This window comes from Myotis daubentonii, chromosome 3, assembly GCF_963259705.1.
Source record: "Myotis daubentonii chromosome 3, mMyoDau2.1, whole genome shotgun sequence".
NCBI lineage: Eukaryota > Metazoa > Chordata > Mammalia > Chiroptera > Vespertilionidae > Myotis > Myotis daubentonii.
In genome coordinates this window covers 177,993,973-178,017,499 of record NC_081842.1, presented here as the reverse complement: position 1 = coordinate 178,017,499, position 23,527 = coordinate 177,993,973, and the positions used below count along the sequence as shown (strand labels likewise).

The following is a 23,527-nucleotide window of genomic DNA, read 5'->3' as shown; positions in this document are numbered from 1 at the left end:
TTACCTAAGAAAGGAGATTCAGGGAGTGTCAGGTTTGATTTTTCTGGCTAAAGAAAAGTGTTTGTTCATACTTTCAGCTTGTTTTTCTAGTTCCTTGAGGATGTGAGCTACTGGTCTGGAGGGTATTAGACAATTATGGCTTCCACTGTCAAAGTGAGGAAAGACAGAGTTGCCATTCCTAAACTCCTCAAATAAGGCATGGCCATGGGATGAGGGTGCAATCAGAGATGTTCTCTACAGTGTTATCCTATATAATAAAAGGCTAATATGCAAATCGACCAAACTGTGGAACCACTGGTCGCTATGATGTGCACTGATCACTAGGGGCCAGACGCTCAATGAAGGAGCTGCCCCCTGGTGGTCAGTGCGCTCCCACAGGGGGAGCTCTGCTCAGCCAGAAGACAGCCTCACAGCTGGAGAGCGCAGCGGCGGTAGAGGGAGCCTCTCCCACCTTCTTGGCAGTGCTAAGGACCCCTCAGGGGATGTCCGCCTGCTGGCTTAGGCCCACTCCTCACTCCTAAGCCAGCAGGTGGACATCCCCTGAGGGGTCCCAGACTGCAAAAGGGTGCAGGCCAGGCTGAGGGACCCTCTTCCCCCACAATGCACGAATGTCGTGCACCAGTCTTCCAGTTTATAATAAGAATCATTAGAAATGACAATGTTGAGTTTTACCTGAGCTCCTAGAAAACAGTGAGGGTTAAGAAATGCCCTCCCACCCCCCACATGCTTTGTGTAAGTAAGCCAGGAAATGGCTTACTGCAAAGAATTACCCTTTGCCATATGACTTTGATAAAACTCATGGATGCCTCACTTGTTTACTTAGGACAAGGCCAGATACAGACCCTCCAAATTCCCATTTTTTGCCTTATGAATGATTAGCTGAACTGTTTGTCCCCACTGATCAATTAGATCATCCAAGCCTCTGAACTTTGGCCCATTCCCCACCTGAGCAGCTTACAGCCCCCCTTAAGAGTCCTGTATTAGTTGGGGTTCTCCAGAGAAACAGACCAGTAGGGTGTGTGTATACATTATAAAGAATTGGCTCATGTAATGGTGCATGCTGTCAGATCCCAAGGTCTGCAGGGTAAATCGGCAAGCTGAAGACCCAGGAGACTCATGATATAGATCCAGTCTGCAGGCTGGCAGGCTGGGACCCAGGACAAACTGATGTTTAAGTTCAAGTCCAAAGTCAGGAAAAAGCCCAGTACCAGTTCAAAGGTTGTCAGGAAGGATTCTCTCCCATGAGGTGAAGGGTTGGAAGAGGTGTCAGACTACTTGTTCTATTCAGGCCTTCAACTAATTGGATGAAGCCCACCCGAATTAGGTAGAGCAATCTGGTTTGCTCACTGTATTGCTTTAAGTGGTGATCCCATCCAAAAACATCCTTATGGAGATGCCCAGGATATTGTTTGACCAAATATCTGGGCATCCTGTGGCCCAGTGAAAGTAACATAAAATTAACCATTACATACTTCTCCCTCCAAATAGATCAGCTTCAGATGAAAAGTCTGTTACCTACTATCCAGTCATACTCTTTCATCCCATTTCCCCATACTCTGTTCTCCCTAGCCTTCTTCACTCCTCTCTGGAAAACACACACACACACACACACACACACACACACAAAAACCCTTTCTGTCTAACTCTTGAAACACTTGCAGATCTCATGGTCACAATATTCTCCTTATTGCAATAATCCCCCTCCCCTATTGCAGAGCTCTTTAATCCCCTTACAATAATCCTCACTATGTCTCTCCTTGCTAAGTTTGGATTTGATCTTAATTTGAGAGAAACAAACTAAGTGTCTAATACTAAGGGATTGGTTAAATAGTATGGCACATCCAGATTTTTAAGAAGGATGTATTATACCCCTTGCTGAGTAAATATGTCTATGATATACCATTGAATTAGAAAGACAGACTCTAAAAGTATGCACATAAGTGATCCTTTTTACATAAAATTAAATACCTGTGTATCTTGGTATTTTGGAAGGATATGCTCCACTAGTTTCTAATACAGGGATGAAAAAATATGTTTATAGTTGTGAGTACATGAAGCATAGAATTTATTCTTGTATTACTATTTATTAATTATTGTATTTATTTGTGTTAACAACTGTAAACCTACTTTTGCCCATCTGTGTATTATGGTGATAGTTATCTCTGGGAGGAGAAAAATCAGGGGAAGTTTATTTTCTCCTATCTTTCTGTATTTTTTAAATTATCTATATATATAAAAGCCTAAGCAACCCTTACAACCTATCGACTGAATGACCGGTCAACCAGTCGCTATGATGCGCACTGACCACCAGGGGGCAGATGCTCAGCACAGGAGCTGCCCCCTGGTGGTCAGTGCACTCCCACAGCCAACCTCCCATGGTCCCTTCCCCCCAGCTCCCACAGGCCGCCCCAATAGGCCCTGATCTCTAGGCAGGCCAAGGGACCCCTCCCCCATGCAGGAATTTGTGCACTGAGCCTCTAGTCTACTATTTTGTAAACTGAAGAAACATTATAGTGCATAATGGCTTCATGGTCTCAATTTTTGTGTTGTTTTTTTTTAATAGTTAATTCTGATCATAGAAGCTAGGACCTGATAGACTGCCTCATGGCTGTCTACCCTTGGTCACCTTCCAGAGGCTGTAAAATCCCAAAAATCTGTCCCTGGAACCAGCTTCCAAAGAAATCCTGCACAATTTGTCCATTTCCCCTTAGCTCACTGCATGGAAGCCTGTTGGATGTGGGCTGCCCCCCTCTTCCCTCAGTGCTCCCTGTGGCCATTGGGAAAGGATAGGATGGCTGGTGACACGCTGGGCTTTGGGCCAGCCTTCCCTTTTTGTTTTGCTAAGGGTCTGGTCAGTCTCCCAGGTTCAGTGTACAAAAGATGAGACTTTAAAAGATGGAGAAATTCGATTTTGTTTCATTTGTAAAGCTTGGGGCTCCTAACTTCTTATCACTGAAGCATTTTCCCCCAAATCTACACAAATCTCCTGCCCCCCCGTACACACTGGAGGTATTAGAAGGGGACTTAAATGACATTAAGTTAGAGCATCCTTTTTGGTATCTTTCCCTGCTAAATTCCCATGGCGACATGGCTAAGGCCTTCAGGGATTTTATTCCAACATCTTGGCCAACTGCCAAGCTGGCAAACTCCACACACCACCCCTTGGGCACTGTAGTGCCAGGGTCCTCCTTTACCCGGGATGAGGTCATTGTCTTAGTGCTTAGAGAGTGGACACTTTCTGCATCTTCAGCTTTTGTTCTGTGGCAAAGCTTAGGAAAGGGGCTTACAGTTTCCCAGCTCCACACTTCCATCCTCCCCTGGTTAATCTCTGGACTGACAGACTCTCATCATGGATTGAGTTCTAGATTTGAACCTCTGTTCCTCAGCCTCCCACCCCCCACCCCCAATATCTGGATGGCCCCCTCAGGTATCAGGACTAGGACATCCATCATTTGGGGCATTTCTTTCTCTACTTGAACCAGATCAGGTTTATATACTAGGGTTCTGTGATAGATGGCATTTGGGCACAAAGCTTTGGTCCTTGGGAAAACTTTTAAAAATATAGCCATCTTCCATTTCTTCATATATTTGAGATGTTTTTTGGACTTTGGTGAAAAAAAATAATCTCACATCTTAGGATAAACAACAACAATAGCAAACTTATTATCTGTATATATTTGTCCTTTGCCTTTATGCTCTGTAAATATTTGTAGCCAGCTATCGAAACACCACAGCTATTAAACTGCAAGTGAGTTCTTCATTTCAGCCTCTCATTGTCCAGTTGGATTCTCTATGTAGTCCCCTCCCACTTATGTATGTATGTATGTATGTATGTATGTATGTATGTATGTATATCTGTATGTTGGAATCTATGAATTATTTCCCTTTCAAGGCTCTCAAACAGAAAGACCCTGGTCTTTTGAATATTGTCTCTGTACTGCTGTTTTGCCTACAAAGCCTGACTGAAGGGACACATTGTTGTCTGCTTTCCATAGTCTCTCTGATAAGTGGTTGTCAGGACAACGGCATAGAAAGTGGAGGGTCATTGATAACCACATGGGTTTTTTAAACAAACATGAACAGAGCAAATTCCACTGTGTGCTTGAAGGCAGTAGAAGAAGAGGCCAGGTTTCAGACAGGTCCTTTCTTGAATAAATGTGATATTCCCTTTTAAAATTAGCCACAGTTGAAGTTGCTCCTTCTTTTATTAGACATTGTGTTTGTTGGATAGTATGACTGTCATTCCAGCATGGGCTTGACTTTTTAAAAATATATTTTTTTTTATTGATTTCAGAGGGGAAGAGAGATCAGCTGCCTCCTGCACGCCCCCTACTGGGGATTGAGCCCGCAACCCCAGCATGTGCCCTAACCAGGAATAGAACTGTGTCCTCCTGGTTCCTAGGTCAACACTCAACCACTGAACCATGAGGGCCGGGGGAGCTTGACTTTTACAGCACCCTCCTTTCATAGCACCTGCCTGTGCTCCTGACAAAGTCCCAGAGGAGGGCAACATGGTGGTTCTCCATTGTCTCAGTAACAGACACACAGAGTAATCGCCCGACATACATGGTAGGAACGAATGATCTCAGGTCTCCACAGTGTCCCTTATAGAAGAGTTTATGATCTATATCGCCACAGAAACTGAATTCAGAGACTTTCCATAACTTTTCCCAAGGCCCTTAAAGCTTGGGGTGGGGGTGTGCACAGACTTAGAACCAATTCATCCTGATGCCTAAGACCGACCACACTCCTCATTATATAGCCCAGGGCCTTACTGTAAAACAAACAACAAAAAAGCAGGAATAAACATTTAAAAAGAAAGAACATTTCTAAGATAAAGTATATGCTTTTCAAAACAATAGCGGAAAAGCATTTTCCAAAGGTAAAATAGTTGGGGTTGGGGGGAGGAGGGAAGGAAAAATAGTATGTAATTTTGTATTCATTGAGAATAAGCAATTAATTCTGCCCTCCAGGGGTGAATTTATGTCTCGCTTATTTGCACATGAAAGTACAAGATTGGCTTCATTTATATGAAAGTAAGACATCTGGTTGGGAAGTGAAAAATTTGGTCAATTACCTGAATCATGTTTGGTCTACATGGTAGAAAAGCCCCAGATGTCTTCAGATCACCAGATGTTTGGCGTTTTGTGTGGTTAACACTAGACCCACTGACGAACTTGTTCGCGTGAGAGTTTGCTGTTCGGTTCACCCATTGTTAGGAGGCTGTTATCATTTTGTAAACCAGCAGTTTGCAAACAGTAGTCTAGACGAGAGACCAGCACTGGGCCCCTGACCAAGCGCTCCCTGGTGTATGATGAAATGAGAAAATAAGGTCATAAAAGGAAATGTATTTACTTTAAAAGAATGTCCTTTCTTTTGAGATCATCTCCCTCCTATCTTTTTAGTGATAATAAAACATTCTGCCAAATGATCTGTATTCTGGGGGTTGTCCTTAATGAATCTATGGGACTACACATATGTCAGTCCCCAGTTTTCTTTATATGATTTTTTTTTTTACTGGATCATGGAAAAAACAACACACAAAACTGATTTATGAGAGCTTGTTTGGAGGTTCTAGCAGGGGAGCGCAGCTACTCGTATACCCTTGACCGAAGACCGGTCCTCTCCTCGGGGGGGAAGGTCGTCCTCTTCGACCGAGCGCGCAGCTTCGGGAGGGACGCACATGGATCGGTGAGGGAGGAGGGGGACACCCGCCTAGCCAGCCAGATCAGCCGAATCAACCCTGGCGATCAATGGGGTGACAGATGTCGCAGCCAGATCGCCCTCACATCCAAGACCACTGATTTAAATGTGGTAATATCTTCAGCACAACGACAGCTGTTTTCATATATTTCCTAAGTTTGCCAGCCCCAGCAGTGGAACTCCATGGCAGAACTCTTTGTTTGGGTCTCGAAAGAGTTGGTCATCTTAACGGTCAAGGGTGTTGCTTTCAAAATAATAAGTTTTCCTTTAGGAAGAAGCATTTGGTCCTTAAAATAACTCCAAAGAGGACACCCTCTGCACTTTTAAAACATTTCACTCTGGAGATGTGCCATGGAGACATGACCACAGGGAGACACTTTTTGTGCTGGGAAACTGAATTCCATCACTATGAATATTTTAACGGCTTTCACAGTTTCTGTGGTTTGCTGGCATGACCCCACAGGCATATATCCCCACATGTTGTAACTTCAAGGATTTCTTCTCAAGCTTTATAAACTCACCAGACTGAACTGAGTAACCACTGTGTGCCAGGCGATACCCAATACATCAGGAACTCCGCGTCATAATAGCCATAATGATATATTGATTACGTATTTGCCATGTGACAGCATCCTGAAGTGCTTTATAGGTATTATCTTGCTTGATTCTCCTAACCATTTTGGGAGACAAATAGCATTATTATTGCCTTTTGACAGGTAAGGAAAGTATAGCAGGGAAATTCAATCGCTTGCCCAAAGAAACAAACCCTGCGGTTGGTAAAGCCAGCCCACCTCCTAACCTGAATTCCTGGGTGCTCTGCTAAGCCTCCTGTCTCCTAGGAATGCATTTTGCAAAAGATCTCTGCCCTCAAGGCCGGTTACAATCTAAAACAGAAGAAGAGGCACAAAGCCATTATGTAGAACTGAATGATGTAATTCCAAGAAACATGCTGTGGGATTGTAGAGGAAAGAGTGATTAATTATGATCTACCCAGGAAAGGCTCTTTGGAGGTGGCCTTAGGCTAGGTGAGAATAAAATAGGGCATCGGCAATTATCTAGAGAATTAGGTCACTGTGGGAGTCAACATGGATGATTTCAAGCTAAAAAGACTGCACTTCATGCTCTGAATACTTTGGAATGGCTGCCTACACCTCTGGAATCCATTGGATTTATGCCATCTCCCTGTGACTTAGAGCCCTGGTTAGGCAAGTTTCCTGCTCTAGTTGGTGGTGGGTAGAGGAGGGCAGTGCCAGCAGTGGGTGCGGAAAACTGGAGGAAGTCAGGAGTCCTGGGTTCAATTCTAGAGTCTCCTGCTCCAACTGAGTGACCCCAGGGAGGCCGCCTCCCTCTCTGGGTTCGGTGTCTGTACAGCAAAAGGAATGCACTGAAGTTGATGGTCTTGAAGGGCCATTTGAAGTCCAGAGATTTTGATTTTGGAACCTGCCTAGGAGAGGAAAAGAAGGAACTAGAAAATTCAGCATGCTGGGATTTTATGTCCTTGTACATGGCGCTCCATGAGAGCCTCCTACAAATGAAGCTGCCTTCCTTCTCTACCTATGACACTCAACATGCCCTTGAGGTCATTCTCCCTGGCTCTAATCTCATTCTTCTCTAATCTGCGTGGTACAGTAGGAAGATCCCAGATTTTTGAATCTGAGAATTCTGGATTGAAACCCTGATCGGCCCCTCATCAGATAGGTGCCTTTGAAAAAATCATATTGTCTTCTGTGCTTGTATTTCTACAACTGTAACATAGCAATTCTAATACTAGCCTCATAGGTTTGTTTCTAATATTGAAGGTGATAGCAACTGAAATATGTCAAGAACATTGACTGAAACTTGTAGGTTTTAATCAATGGGCACTATTACTATTAGGATATCTGTCTTCTAAAATACAAGCTGTGTGTGCCACTCCTTGGCCCGCTGGCCTACAATAGTTACTGGTTGTTTGTCAGAGCAAGTCCAAAACCTCCGTCTGGTGTCCATCCTGCCTTCCTCAGACTCATTAGCTACAAGACCTGGGGCTTTTCAGCTGGAAGTTAACCAGCATCCACTTCTTGAATCAGACTTGACCAGCTGAGAGAAATATGAGAGCCTTTATTTCAGTGGGTAATGACATCCACAGTGTCTTATCATAGCAGCACTGTTCCTAGTGAGATGCTTGGGTCTGCTGGTCAACCATTTTCTAGGCACATGCACATGCATAAGCCTGGATGCATTACATTGTTCCCGAATTAGACAGGTGAGAGCGTATTGCTGGTGGGATTATATTAGGAAGCATATTTACTTGTCTCAGTAGCATTCAAGAGTTACACTTAATTCAGTCTCTTTACTCTCCCAACTGATACTTCCTGTGTGTGTGTGTGTGTGTGTGTGTGTGTGTGTGTGTGTGTGTGTAATCTTTTTGTCTAAGCTGATTGATTTGTGTCTTATGGTCTCTTTTTAAAAGAAATCTATACATTTAGTTGAATTAACATTACTGAGAATTTATGTTCAGACACTGCTGGGTACTGAGGAGATGAATACAGAGATAAGTAAAATCATCTTTGAGCTATTCTCATCTAGTAGGAAAGAGGGAAAGAGATAAACATAAGAAAAAAAGAAAACATAGCATCATTCAAAATTTGACTTAAAATATATGTCATGTTTATTTATTAAATACCTACTGTAGGTCAGAATACAAGGCCAGGAATATAAAATATACAAAAGACTTTACAAATCATAGAAGAGCTTACAAAACATAGTTACAAGATATAATTCAGAAGAGGCATTGAATGGGAATAGTGTCTACTGAAAATAATCCATGTGAGGACAGGGACCTTATCTATCTTGTTGCTTAATGCATTTTCAACATTACAACAGTGTCTGGCACATAGTAGGTACTCAGTAAACATTTTTATAATGAATGATGAGGATATCATCAGCAAGGTTTATATTTAATCAACAATTAAAAATATAATTTAATTCCTAGTAAAAATAAGATTATTTTTAGGAGGTAAATGAAGGGAAGTGAACAATGTAATGTTTCAGAACGTGTCAGGTTTGAGTTTTTCATAATTTCCCTGATTGAGTGACTAGCTCTGAACATGTGTAACTCCCATCCAGGAGCAAGAATCACTGGAATGGTTTTCAGTCAGTCTTGTACCAGTTGTGGCTCCAGGTCTAAAAGTCTCTCTGAGGTAATCTGCCAAAGTGAACTGAGATCTCTGCAGAGGAATTTAGGTGCTGGGTATGGGTCAAGTTCCTCATTCTGTCAGTTTTTATGAAAGTAAGTATCAGTAGCCAGTCTGCTGGCTGCCATAGGCACACGGTGTTTTATTCCGTGGGGGTTCATGCTTCATGGAACTGTGGAGCTCCACCACGTTCAAACCAGTTCCTAACCATCTTTGAAACCACCCCAGTGCAGAGTATGCCCACATGAGACAACAAACTCATGTCAACCACTGCATGCTTTGAAAGTAACTCCAGCCTATTGTTTGAGAGTTGCCCATTCTAGTTTTTGTTCTTTCACCTGAAAGTAGATTCAGTCTGAAGGGACTCAGAGACCCTCTCTACTGGCAGGGCAGGGTGTCACTTAGCACCGCCTGGCCAATCTGATTGCCCTGTTGACCTTGGCAAACATAAGCAAGGACCGGTGCTCCAGTGCCAAGCATGGAGGAACCAGGGTCGCATGCCACCCACGCTCAAACCTCTCTCTGACATTTCCATGGGCTTGGAGCCAGCTCTCTCCCCCTGGGCTTCATCTCGTGTTTGTAGGAGCACAAAGGAACACTGAGCCTTCCAGTTAATACAACACCCCGCCCCCGCTCCCTCTTCCTGGAGAGGATAACAGCTCTGTTGACCATTGTAATGCATTTTCTGTCTCCCAGCAATCCACACAGTCATTAATTTCTGCTGCTGACATCAGGAAAGAGGATTATGTGTGTGTCTGAAACTGTTCCCAAAGTGCTCATTAGTCATAGATAATTGAAAAACTGGTAGGGGAAGATTTGGTGTAATAGTAGCCCCCACCCGTGAAGGGGGACTGCAACCACCAGTTAATTGTAGGCTCCAGTATTTGACCGCTCACACCAAACCCGCCCATCTGAATGGGAAATCAGTGGACAGGAGCCCAAGAGCCCTTGGAGCAATTGCTGTGTTACAGCCCGAGGTGCGAGTGTGTTCACAGGGACAGAAGCCAGCAGGGTCAAGAAAGTACGGGAAGCGTCCAGGCCTCTTGCCTGCCTTTAGGCTGAGGTGTAGGGTGTAAAAAAAAGGTGCACAGTGCTCTCCTCAATTCAGTTTTGCTTTTAACTTTGATCACAAAAGAAACCCAAGGTCATTCACAAATGGCTTCTCATACGCTGAGTACTATTCTGCATCTTGCCATTTTCACTTAATTTATCCTGGACTTCCTTCCAAAACCATACCTTAATTCTTCCTCTTTCATTTTAATGTCTATGTAGTATTCTGCTGAAAAAGTGTGTCTAATTTATTTACCCTGCCCAGCTGGTGTAGCTCAGTGATTGAGTGTTGACCCATGAACCAAGAGATCCCTGATTCGATTCCAGGTCCGGGCAAATGCCTGGGTTGTGGGCTCAATCCCCAGTAGGGGGTGTGCAGGAGGCAGCCAACCAATGCGTCTTTCTCTTCAATGTTTCTCTCTCTCAAACCCACTCCCTTCCTCTTGAAAATCAATAAAAACATACTTAAAAAATAATTTATTTACCCTGATCATATTTAAGGGAGAAAGCAGTTTTTTAAAAATTACACAAGAAGTATAGGTTCAAGGTAGTACAATTAAAAGTTATCGATTAGTTAAAAGCCCCCCCCCCCAAAAAAAAAAATTATGCACTATTTCTTCAGAGAAAGTCTTTCTCTCTCTATTTTCCCCCCATTAGGGATGTATTTTTACAAATAGTCTATCTACCTTCTTTGTTATTCTTAAAAAATTAAGTTGCACTCTACATAATGTCTTGCAGCCTGCATTTTTCAGTTGGCTTGATTGTTTAAAAAAAAAAAAATCTATTTCCCATTCTAGCTTTTCTCCATGCTGCAGATTTAACTTCTTAAATAGCAAACCGTGTGCTGGAAGCTGTCCCGGCCAGGGCCTCGCCACCTTAGTCAGAGCTCCTTGGCCTCCCTGCCTGAGGTCTCCTGCTGCCTCTCTTGTTCAGGCAGCTGAACTGCTCTGCTCCTCCCTCGTGTCTTCTTTGCTAACATTCTGAATGCTGTGTCCCTGGGGGCTCTGTACACTGAACCCAATCTTAGCTCTAATGGCATCCATTTCCTCTGAGCATTATAGTCTGAAACCAGCAATCTGCCACCTGTCTTTCCAGACCAGGCTCAAATGTCACCTTCATCCCAATTTCCTGTACTTCCCAGGCCAACCTCCCCACTCCCACCCCCAGCTTGATGCTCCAGGAGCACCACATACATTCCACCTTTAAAGCATTTTATACATAGGCCTGAGAGCCTCGGTTTGCACAGAACACGGTGGGAGTCATTTGAGGTCAGAGGCGCCCCTTGCATTTATATCCCACACCTAGATCTGAGCATAGGTGAGTGAAGATATATGGGCAATATCCTTGTTGTCATTGTTATGTGGTGTTTGTTACAATGCATGCATGAATGCTTGAATGAAGACTGGAAGAAACTGCAAATGCAGAGGCTGTGAGGCCCTGGTTAACTCTGGGAAAACCAGTGCTGTGAATAATCTCATTTTATGGTGAGAGGAGATTATTTCGGGAAGAGTTATCAAGGCGCACAGCGCTTGCCTCTGACAGCTCTCCTAGTCCCCTAGGCACCTCTTGGCGGATGAACTCACAGTGTGATCTGGTGGGCGATTTCTCCCAGAGCCCCTCCCGTTTCTATCACCCTGTGTTATGACGAGCTGTTTCCTTTTGGTGTCTAGAGAAACAGTGTCTTCCTGCTTAGGGTCCAGGTAGAGGGTTCCTGAAGGCTGAGGTTCCAGGTCCAAGGAGGGATGGATTCCCGGTGCCTATTTCTTTTAATTCCGAGACCACTGGACTGAGGAGGAGGCCTGGCTCACCGCCCTGGGTTGGGTTCTCTGGAGGGACAGGCTGTGGCAGATTTGGGGGCACAGAATGTTTATTAGGGGTGGCCACCTGTGCAAGGAAGGGGCCGTGAGCAGGATTGGGCAGAGGGAGGAGTGGAGCCATGATGCAGCCCCCCAGCTCCTTGGCCAGCCCAGCCGAGAGCCCTGGAGCAAGTGGTGCCCTTCAGAGACCTTCCCTTCCCACTCTGCTGAGTCGCCAGGGAAACACATCCCCTCGTCCAAGTGGCCTGAAGGAGCTGGCAGTTGGAGGCCATCTGCCAACCTCACTGCCTTCATCCTTCATGGAGTCCAGGTGGTGACATCTACCATACCCCCCATCCAAGCCACCACCAGGAGCTGCTTTTCTTGCTCCACAAAGTCTCTCATCTGCCTCCACTTCTGCTCTCACTTGCCAATACCTTAAGGAAGGCCCTCGACTTTTCTCTTTGGTTACCAAAATAGCTTCACGATCGTGGTCGCTTACCCCCTTCTGTCCTCTGCTGCCATGTTACTAGAGGGATCTTTAAAAATACACAAATCCCATCATCTCACTCCCAGGCTTAGCACTCCTTCCAAGCTCACCCTCACCATGGACTTCCTGATTAAGTTCAGGCACCTTAATCTGCATGACAGTGTAGCACTGTCCTCACTTCCCTCTCCAACCTCATCTGTCTCCACCACTCCCTGCCAATTCCCACCCCAGTGTAGGTTCCATCTTCCCCAGCCCTTGTGGCAGTCTCCCCTCTTTCTTGGCCTTTGCTCAAGATGCTACCTCGGCTGAGACATCTACCTGTGGTTCTTCAGCATAAGAGTAGAACCCAGAGCTCCTGACTGCACACCCAGGGCTCTCTCTGCACCTCACCAGCCAAGGCTTCTTTCTAAATTACTGCTCAGGGCACTCAGAAGAGTATCCCACCCTGCTCAGCCTCCTCCTGTCTGGAAAATTTTTTTTTAATGAAAATTACACCTTTTATGTTTGTTAAGATTGGGGATCAAGGTGGAATAGAATTCTCATTTAGACCTTCCTATAAAAATGAACACTTAAAAAAATCTGGCCCTAACTGGTTTGGCTCAATGGGTAGAGTGTCAGCCTGTGAACTCAAGGGTCTCAGGTTCGATTCTGGTCAAGGGCATGTACCTTGGTTGCGAGCACATCCCCAGTAGGGAGTGTGCAGGAGGCAGCTGATAGATGTTTCTCTTTCATCGATGTTTCTAACTCTCTATCCCTCTCTCTTTCTCTCTGTAAAAAAAAAAATCAATAAAATATATTTAAAAAATCTGAATGTACAGGCATATCTCAGAGACAGTGCAGGTTCGGTTCCAGACCTCCACAATAAAGCAAGAATCAAAATAAGGCAAGGCATAATCCTTTTGCTGGTGGGGGGGGTCTAACCTCCAATTTGTAAAAAATGCAACATCTGTGAAGCGCAATCAAGTGAAGCACAACTAAGTGAGGTGTGCCTCTGGTGGGCATATCTAAATGGTGCTACTTTTTAAACATGTTTCTTCCAAAAATACTTCTCTTGATATCTTCATTCACTCAAAAAAACTTTTTTTTTTTTAAATAGCTGCACCAAAATGCAATGTGATGAATAAGAAAGTATACAGGTTTGGTATGACGTAGTCAGAATGCAATCCATGGCCTGTGTGACGAGGGGAAACTCACTTTCCCTGGATAAACATGACCTTCCCCGTCCATCTGGGCAGTGGGGACAGTGCTCGTCCCCTTCACATGGGGTTATTGTGACAGTGAGGTGAGGAAACGCATGCTGTGTTCTTAGCACAGTCCCTGGCACAGAGGTGCTCAGTAAATGGGAAGGCTGCCTGTTTTGTGCTGTATATGAAACACAGTGACATAATTAAGGTGGTGTCCAGAGCCAAACTGTGCACAGCTCTCTTCCGGGTTTCTGCCTGTCTGGGCATCCAAAGCATGAGACTAGAGGCCCTCCTTGCTGCCACCCCGACATCTGAGCATCTCAACCTTAGAAATCCAGTAGAAATGTAATATGAGTGACACCTTAAGTATTCTAGTACCCACATTAAAGTAAAAAGAAATAGGTGAAATGAATTTTAAGACATATTCTATAACCTAACAAATCAAAAGTACTTCAACATAATGATATAAATTTATGAATGAGATACTTTACATTTACTTTTCTGTACTATCTTTGACACCTGGTGTATATTTTCCACTGGCTACATCTCAGTTCAGACACTAAATTTCCACTGTAAAATACTTTATTTAGTTTTCTTTAATTAACAGTGAAAAGTAGATTTGCACACCCAAGTTGTGCCAAATGTACTTGAAACTTTTTAGTAACTGAATCGTGTATCGTTTTTTCAAGTTGAAGTGAAATGAATTAAGTGAAAAGTCTGGCTTCACAGTTACTCCAGCTGCATTTCCAGTGCTCCATCCACGTACACCTAGTGGCTGCCATTACTAGTATTGTGTAATGATGCTTTGGAAGCATGGCAGTGGTTTCAATCTTCTTCCTCTTCCTTTTCTGAGCTAAACATTTTTGAAAGAAACTCATTACCTAAAATGGATGGAGATGTGTTGTGGAGGTGCTTTGTTTCCAATTAGAGGAGGTTGGGGAGCCATCTTCCCTCTGCCTCCCTCTTACCCCACCCTCAGTTCCACCCCCGGAAGTCAGAGGGCACCTCTGCCATCCCTGGAGCTCTCGTGGACGGTGTCTTAGCACCAAGTGAGTTGCTGACCACACATTCAGAATAATAGGATCTTGGAGCTTAGAGGGATCTTAGCATATATGCATGTGTACCCCCACCCCTCCTTGCACTGCAGAATTACTGATAAATTCCACAGCGGTGGGAAGAGGGCACACTGAGCCTCTCCTAAACACCTGGGAGCAGAAGGGTCTCATTGTCCTGTTCTGACTTACATGGTTCTGTGTCCTGATCTCAACTCCCTAACTAGGTTGGGGGCAAGGACTGCCTTTTACAGTGCCACAGCGCCCACACAAAGCAAGGCAATCAATAAATCCTGACTGACTGAAGGCCTGACTGACTGCAGGAATTCAAGGTCACTTGAAATATCAGGGTCGCTGCATTGCACGACTCCATTCAAATTATATTCCATGGTTGTGCAAGTCTCCACCTTGTAAAGTTTAGACTGGGCTTTTTTTTTTTTTCTGAGAGAAACTTAAGAAATTCTTTATTGGAGCAGAATTATTCTTTTCTTTGTCCTCTGACAGGAAGCAACTACATGAGTAAATTTTCCCAACTTTCTGAGGAATCTATGTTCATCAGGGGCCGTGTATGGCTGTGTGAATGTGTGCTTGTGTGTATGTGTGCATGTGTATGTGTGTCTGTGCATGTGTGTGTGTAGAGCTGCTCTGTTAGGAGGAACAGTTTGACCATTTTGATCTAGTCTTCAAGAGGTCACTGCATATATATCTTCTGGAATTTACTATTAAGGGGAGTTTTCTCCAGTTTGAAAGATGGATTTGAGCTCCTAGCTTTGTAAAGCACCCCAGAGCATGATCCATAAGAACCCAGAACATATACCTGTCACCCAGTGAGCAAAGGGACTGTGGCTACATAGTTTCTGTCTTCCTGAAGTTGAAGAAATGCAGAGGAAAGGGGAGGGAACAGAGGGGTTCACTTAAGAAAACCCTTTGTCTGCTGTTGTGTTTTTCAAACTGACAGGTGTTTGTTTTTTCTTCTGTCTCCCCAGGAAACCAAGTGCTGCCTCCTGGAGCTTCTCTTGGAAATGGGCTTACCCCAGAGGCGGCCAGAGACCTTGGTCTTCCTGCTGGCATCGCGGTGTCAGCCTCCCTTATTGATGCCCATGCTGGAGGACTAGGTAATCATCCCTCACTCCATGGCCACTACCAAGGCTGTCTGCACATGGATTATTCCCCAGAACCTAAGACACTCCTTTCCTGTTTATAAAGCATCAAGGCCTGGTGATTCAAGATATAGCAATATAAAGTCTTTTCACAGTTAGGCATTGGGATAGAATTATAGAACTTATTAAATACAAAATTTATTTATAATTTTATTAATCTTTCCATACAGAATAATAGAAAAAAAATGATCTGAGTCAACATGTGGATGGTTCTTTGGTTTACTAAAAATTTGAAAAAGATATGCTCACTTCCATTAGCATGTCTGATGATGGTTTACCTACCTGTGCTGTTTCTTCTAAAGGTGCTCCATAACTCTTACAAGTCTAATTGATTTATTTTCATAATTTATTTGGTTTATATTCTTTATCTAGTTACTTGAGTGTAGTCGTGATTTCATCTCCTAAATAACTCTCAAACCTAACATCCATGTATTATGTATTCTTATTTCAGAGACCCATTAAATACTTACTATGTCTCAATCATGGTGCTAGGGGACAATGACTTTAAAATAAAATCAAGGTCTCTTCCCCCAAATTCAATGGCAAGGCAGAAAATGAGATAAGAATTACAGTGAAATGTGATAAGTCTATCTTCTTCTTTATCCTTATTGCATTTTGGGGGGTGGTTCCTGGGGATTGTTCAGATTCTCAATAACTCTCACTTTAACTATAGCCACATCTCTGTATTTTTTTTAGTTCTTCTTTCTAGCAGTGTTCTTTTTTTTCTAATTATGGTTCAAACCTCATGAGATCACTTTAGTAGATCATGACCATTGAACGCTCAGAATAGAACAGGCCAGAGTAGAAAATGTCAGAGTGCATCTCACAGAGCAAGCTTTGTGTGGTGAACTTAGGTTTCCATTTTATGTCTCTGTGCATGTGTGTACTGGGCCATAACTGAAAATGAATTTCTCACCATGGGTCATAGTCAAAAAAACATTGAAAGATATTCTAGTCTATACTTCATATTATGGCTAAGAGTTATCTCTTAAATACTTACCTAGAATTGTCTGAGCACTACACCTCTGTCTTTGCACGTGTATTTCTCTTCCCAGGATGATTGGTCCTTCACTTCTCCCTATGGCTAACTCCTGCTCTAACTTGAAGACCATATCGTAGCATAGCCTTCCTCTGCATAGCCTTCCATGGGACAGATTTATGTAGAAATTCTCCAAGTTGTACTTCTCTCAGTGCTCTTCCCCACCCCTACTGAAGTAATGGTCACATTGTGTTGTAATTACCTCTTCATCTGCTTGTCTTTTCCACTAGGCTAGGAGCTCCTTGAGGACAGGGGATTATATTATTCATTCTGTGCAGAGCCCTGTGTCTGATTCCTATAGGTGCTTAATAAATTTATTAAATGAATAGTCACATGAAGGCAAAAGTAACGTGAAATGACCTTGACTTGTAGAATGAAAGTTAATCTGGTTCTTTATGCAGCAGATTATTAAGCCATATCCCGCCTTCTACACAGTCCATGGACTCTCAGAGTAGGAAAGCTCTCATTGATCCTTGACCGTGTCTATCTTACTCATCTCTGTGTGTTTAGGTGCAGCGGTTCTCAACCTGTGGGTTGCGACCCCTTTGGCAGTCGAACGACCCTTTCACAGGGGTCGCCTAAGACCGTCCTGCATATCAGATATTTATAGATATTTACATTATGATTCATAACAGTATCAACATTACAGTTATGAAGTAGCAATGAAAATAATTTATGGTTGGGTCACAACATGAGGAAATGCATTTAAAGGGCCAGAAGGTTGCGAACCACTGGTTTAGGATCTAGCATAGTGCCTGCGGCATAGTGAACAACCAGTAGTACAGGTGGGTTGGTTGAATGGTGATTGCAGTGATTGAAGGCAAGGATGCTTCTCTTCCTTTTCAGTATAAACAGTATGTGCTTTTGTTTGTTTGTTTGTTTTTTAAAAAATATTTTTTTGAATCCAGAGAGGAAGAGAGAGAGAGATAGAAATACCAATGATGAGACAGAACCATTGATTGGTTGCCTCCTGCATGCCCCCTACTGGGGATCGAGCTAGAAACCTGGGCATGTGCCCTGACCAGGGATCAAACCATGACCTCCTGGTTCATAGATCGATGCTTAACCACTGAGCAACACCTGCCAGGGCAACAGTATATGCTTTTGATTGAAATGTCATGACTTTGGTTTTTAAGGACAGGCACAGAGAACTTGGGGTCTAGGTAGGTTCCTGGCTCCTGGTAAGCCTGACATCCCATCATGACTGAGGCCAGGGAAGCCTTCTCCATCATGCTTTTCCACTTAACCCTGGGATCACAGTCTCAATCATCCACCCCCAACAGTGGACAAGCCCTTGGCTGAAAGAGAGAGGCTACACCTTGGGGAGCTTCAGGACTCGATTTCCCTGTCCGTTTCCCAGACCTCCCTATGGGATGAACCAATACACCTTCTTGCTTCTGCCCAGGACTCACTGTGCCCTCCAGGAGGGAAAACCGCTTCCTCTATGGCACCTGGAACTTGTAGAGTAGATACTCAGAGAGTGTTGGGTGAATTGGACTGGGAAGAACCCACACCATTAAATGTCCCTACTCTTGTCCCAAGTCAGTGAAAGAAATTTTACCCTTAGAAGTTTTGGCTGAGGACTTTTGTTCCCTTTAAAATACAAATACTCTTAAGTAGATGAGTTTCCCTCATATTTTCCAAAAATAAGTTGGTTAACTAGAAAGGTAGAAGGACTTTGGATTCTTAAAAGGCTGCGCTTAGGGGCCAGCAGTGACTGGGAAGGACACAGGAAAGGGATTCCCAGGGACTATGGGAGAGTAAAGACCTTGTTAACCATTGTGACCGAGTTTTATCCTCTTACCCTTCCTTGTACCTCCACCTCTCCCCTTCACCTAACAGCCACTGCAGGATTACATGTCTGGGGAAGAGAGGAGACCTGGGAGGGAACATTCACTCTCGTTTGCTACTCCACCTTCACCCCCACCAGGATGCGGAGAACTGAGGCCTGAAAGTCTTGAAAAGATTATCTACCTTCTAATCATGTAGTGACTACAGGTATAGATTGAGTGCCTGCACACCTGTCTGTTGGTGGTCTGGGCACTAGGGATTATCAGCCGTGAACATAGCAGACAAAGCCCCACCCTTTTTGGAGAGAAAATTCTGGTTGTCCCCTCTTGGCCTGCATGTTCCTAGCTCAATAGTAAAAGTTTGAGATGTGATGAAAGCTCTGAATATGGAGAGTGAATATTTGGATGTAAATTCTTATTCTCCCTACCTGTGTACCTTGGGCCAGATACCATCCCTCTTCACACTTCTGTTTCCTCTTCTGCAATAAGAGATAGCAATGGCCCTGACCCCTTTTTCTCAGTGGTTAGAGCATCAGCCCTTGGACTGAAGGGTCATGGGTTTGATTCCCAGCAAAGGCCAAGTACCTTGCTTGCGTATTCACACCCAGGTCAAGGCACTTAGAGGAGGCAACCAGTCAATGTGTCTCTCTCAGATCAATATTTCCCTCTCTCTCTCTCTCTCCCCTCCTTCCTCTCCCCTCCCTTTCTCTCTCTCTAAAAATCTATGAAAAAAATATCAGAGTGAAGATCTCATTAACTATTGTGACCGAGTTTTATCCTCTTACTCTCCTTGTACCTCTACCTCTCCCCTTCACCTAACAGCCACTGCAGGATTTCATGTCTGGGGAAGAGAGGAGACCTGGGAGTGAGGATAAAAAAAAAAAGATAGCAGTGGCCCCTCACAGGGTTGTTATAGAACCCATGATGTAAGTAGGTAAAGCAGCTGGCATAGCATCTGGCACATAGTAGGCATAGAATACTGAGATGTCTCTTTGGTTTTCTTACTCCAGAACCACAACGCCTGCACCGAGGAGGAACTTTCTAAGTGGAACTTCTTGGAATTACCACCCTGGAGAACTCTCCTCCTTTGGAGAGGCAATTGGGAAAGAACCTCTGGCTTTGATTCCCTCTGCCTTCCCTGAACCCTAGGGTTCCTTCCCGGGCTCTCTGTAGCAGGACCCAGGGCTCGCTGCTTTAAGATGCTGTATGTTTTGAGGGCAGAAACAATGTCAAGAACAGTTCGATGGGCTCTGTGCTAAGAGATTGCTGAGTGTCAGGGTGAGAGTCCAGCTTTGGAAGTCGGAATTGGATGCCATCCAGGCCTCGCACAGACAACCCCTGGCAGTGAGGGTCCCTGACCTGGCCTGGCCTCTCTTGCGTCCCACATTCTGATTAATAGGAGGGGCCAGCGCTCTGCTTTGGAGAAATCCTCCTGGACTCTCATTCTCAAGGGAAGCCAGGGACTCAAGGATCAAGATCAAAGAAACGAGTAAAACTCAGCTCATGCTTTTTCCAGCTCTGGAAAAAGAAGAGGAAGGACTCTGTGGGAATACAAACCAAAGATAAAAGAACATTTTGTTCTTAAGGTGCTGGTTAGCGAGCTCTCCAGCAGACAGCCAGAAGATAGGAGTAGCTTTCTGTGCTCTTTGTGGGGGTGGTTCTGGCCAGGGCTCCTGCTGCTGCTATTTTTCTAACTCACATAAATAGTGTTAACTTTGTTCCAGGTCTGTTCTTGGCTCCAGTACCCGAGCTGTCCCGAAAGGCAGTAACAACCTGATTTCTGTTTCAGGCCCCTCTCTTCTCAGTTGTTTTTATCGATCAGACAAACTGATTATCTGTGAAATCTTGAATCTGGTGTTATCTCCTCTGGGAGCCTTTCCTGGCTCCCCAAGCTGACTTATGCACTCCTTCTTGTTTGCTTCACCTGTGTCTCGGATTTGCCTCCATTACTGTACATATTATACTGTTTTGTATGTGCAACCTTGCCTCATCTACCAGTTTTCAAACTCTTTGAGAGAAAGCACTGTGTCATTTCATCCTTATATCATAGCATCCAGCCCAATCCTTCGCACATGGTAGACCCTTAACTCGTGCAAATTCAGCCAATGAGTGAATGGCATTCCCTCCATTAGGGAATGATATTACAACTGAGAACTCAGTTCCCTCTCATTACAGAGGCAGTTGTCCCTATATACCTGGCTCAATGCTCCAAGAAACAAAACCATGTGCTTTGAGCACTCCCGGATCCACTCCAAATGTCTAGAAATCGGTGCCCTTTGTGCTTCTATCACATTAGCAGGAATTGGTCAAGAGCAAACTTTGTGCCTAGGTTTTGCATCACTCTTTGGTTCCAGATACTGAATTCTTGGCCAGATGTTGAATTGACTTAAGTTGCTTATCTGGGCCAGATGTTGGATTGGCTTACATTGCTTATCTCAGTTGCAGAGTCAAACCAAAATGAAGATGTAGAATTTCTTTCATTGTTTCCCCACCACCACCACCTTTTTTTTAGTTGCAGAAGAATTGGGTTATCCAGTCTTGCAAAAAGAGCTTCAGGTTCATGCCCTCCTAAAGCAAAACATAATCCAGTGAACAATAAGACATTCCAATTTCCTGTCTCACTGTCAGCAGTGTTCTAGAAGCAACACTGATTCTCAGTGCTACTTTACGTGTACTATTCTTTTGTTCCCTTTTTCAGATGAGACAGTGATGCTCACAGAGACAGCTTACCTTGCCCATATTCACACAGTAGGTACAGGGGCATGATTTAAACCCATTTTGATTCCGGAGCTCACACTTTTCATCCCTGTGCCATGTGGAAGAAAGCTTTTCTATTACAATGTGAATCATTCCATAATGGCATAACCAGTGTTTGTCAAGATTTGATCTTGAGTCTGACTCCAGATACTAGTTTTTTCCTCTATACTAGTGATTCTCAATCAGGGCTGATTTTAACCCCCCACCTCTACTCCCAGGAGAAATTGGCTATGTATGGAGACATTCTTTTATTGTCACACCTGGGGAAAGGGGGGATGGTTCTGACACGTGGTGGGTAAAGGCCAGGGATGCTGCTAAACATCCTTCAGTGCTCAGGACAGCCCTCAACAAAGAATCGTGTAGCCTCCCATGTAGTAGAGCTGAGGATGAGAAACCCTACTCAACTGAAACATCTCCATTGATGTCATTTCCCTGCGTCAATTCAGTTGATTTTTTGTAGAAGCCAAAAAGCAGCCCAAAAGAAGGGTTCTGCTAATGTGTTAGTACTTTGTCAACATATATTTTATGACATTAACTCTTTAGTAAAAAGAATTGTGAGAGAAAAAAGTAGAGTGAAGACTGTGGAATGGGGAGTGCAGGGTGATTCCCACCTCATATGCCTTCTAAGAGTCAATCCACACTAGACCACGTGTCCTTTGAACACATCACACAAAATCCCCACTCTGCTCAGAACAGAGATTTAGGGCAGCCTCCCTTTCTCTCCCCACATAGACAGTCCTACTCATGCGTCAGCACTCACACTAAATGTCACTTACACTGTGGAAACTTCTCCCAACTAAGCCCCGCACTTAGGAAGAATGAGTCCCTCCCTACACTGTGTGTCTGCAGCACTTTGCACCTGTTTCAGTTTTCCCACCAAGTCGTGTTCACCTCTGAGTGCTCCTCATCCATCATAGAACCCAGGGTCAGTCCTCAGGAAATCAGAGAATTCATTAAGATAATAAAGGTGAGAGGATTTCAAAAACTCAGAAAGTAGGACTGCTAAATTTGGGTGAGGCAGCCTTTAAAAAAATACAGATTTCTAGGCACCTCCCCCAGCGAGGAGTCTAGTTACAAGGTAGAACAACTTGCCTGTGGGACACATTGGCATCAGGCACACAGGTCAGAAGCAATAGGGCTGTGCAACTGCCCATCTGAGAAATCAGACCAAACCAGAGCCATGCTGAGAAGGAGCCAGGCCAGACTCAGGCCAGGAGCTGGGGACTGGAGGGAGCCTATCCAACAAGACATAGAAGGTGGATCCAAAGAGGCAGATGGTCTGTAGGGAATGGAGAGGATTAGAGGAGCAGATAAAGCCGTATGGGGGAAGCTGGAAGGAGAGAAGCAGTGTCAGTGCCCAAGCAGACAGAGCCAGGGCAGTTCTGGGAGTTCCTGGATGCGGCTCTGAGGAGATGAGGACTTGGTTAATGCGATTTTGAGTTTATCCTTTTAAGTTGAGGTTTAGTTTAATGAGAACTGCCGCTGCCTGAGGCCTGAGCAGCTGCATGAGCTGTGGCGAGGGGCAGAGGGGAGGCCTGTGGGAAGGATAGCTTAGGTTTCCTGTTCCCAGGCCCCCAGCTTCTCCCAGAGGTCTGTGCTTCTCTGGACTGTGAGGACTTGGCCTTAGCCAGGAGACCTGTTTTTACTCTGTGGTCAGAAAGTTGGGAAGAATCTGGGGCCTTGGAACTACAGCCAGCTCTCTCTGTCCTACTCATCTCTTAATTTTGTGCCACACAACTCAGGAAGTACTATTGTGAACCTGCCCTGGACTGGTAACATCTGTAGTTGACACCCATGCTTCTGTTTGAATAATGAGGGATCATAGGCCTTAGAGCTAAAAGGTCGCTCAAAGATTTTCTGTACCAGATCCTTCAATTTGCCGATGAGAAAACTGAGGCCTAGAAAAGCAGTGAGTCATCCAAGTTACCCCAGTCAGAACTGAAGTTAGAAACTTGGCATCCTAACACATCAGCCAGGGTCCACCCCCATTATGCAGCACTGTCTCCAGATTAGAAACAGGGAATCATCCCAGGAGTCTGGGCTCTATGGGTCGTGTGAAATAAAATCAGGCTTTTGAAGCCAGGCTAGCTATTATTTGACTGTGTAGTAGGGAGATCAGTCATATCAAAGTTGATATTAATTTTGTTGATTGATGTTGATATTAATCACATCTGTGTGGAGATTGGCCATTTTAAAGCCATTATCCAGATATTTTTATCTCCTGTAATGAGATAAAAATCTACCCAGGAGGTAAGGGGATTTGCCCGAAGTTACAGGATCAGGACGGGTTGGATCAAGACTCAAACCTTAGCCCTGCTGTGTGGCTCAGTGGT

At 44.3% G+C, this 23,527-nt stretch overlaps 1 protein-coding gene across 8 annotated transcripts in view; it reads left to right on the top strand.

Moving 5' to 3' along the window:
* The window catches only part of FGGY (FGGY carbohydrate kinase domain containing), a 412,333-nt gene that overhangs the window by 197,314 nt on the left and 191,492 nt on the right, over nucleotides 1-23,527 (top strand). For 7 of the 8 annotated variants that reach the window (XM_059689388.1, XM_059689382.1, XM_059689389.1 and 4 more), the window contains one exon: nucleotides 15,435-15,563. The exons of the other annotated variant lie outside the window; for it this stretch is intronic. In XM_059689388.1, coding sequence (XP_059545371.1) covers nucleotides 15,435-15,563 — 129 coding nt within the window. The remainder of the gene's footprint in view (nucleotides 1-15,434; nucleotides 15,564-23,527) is intronic. 8 annotated transcript variants of the gene reach the window in all.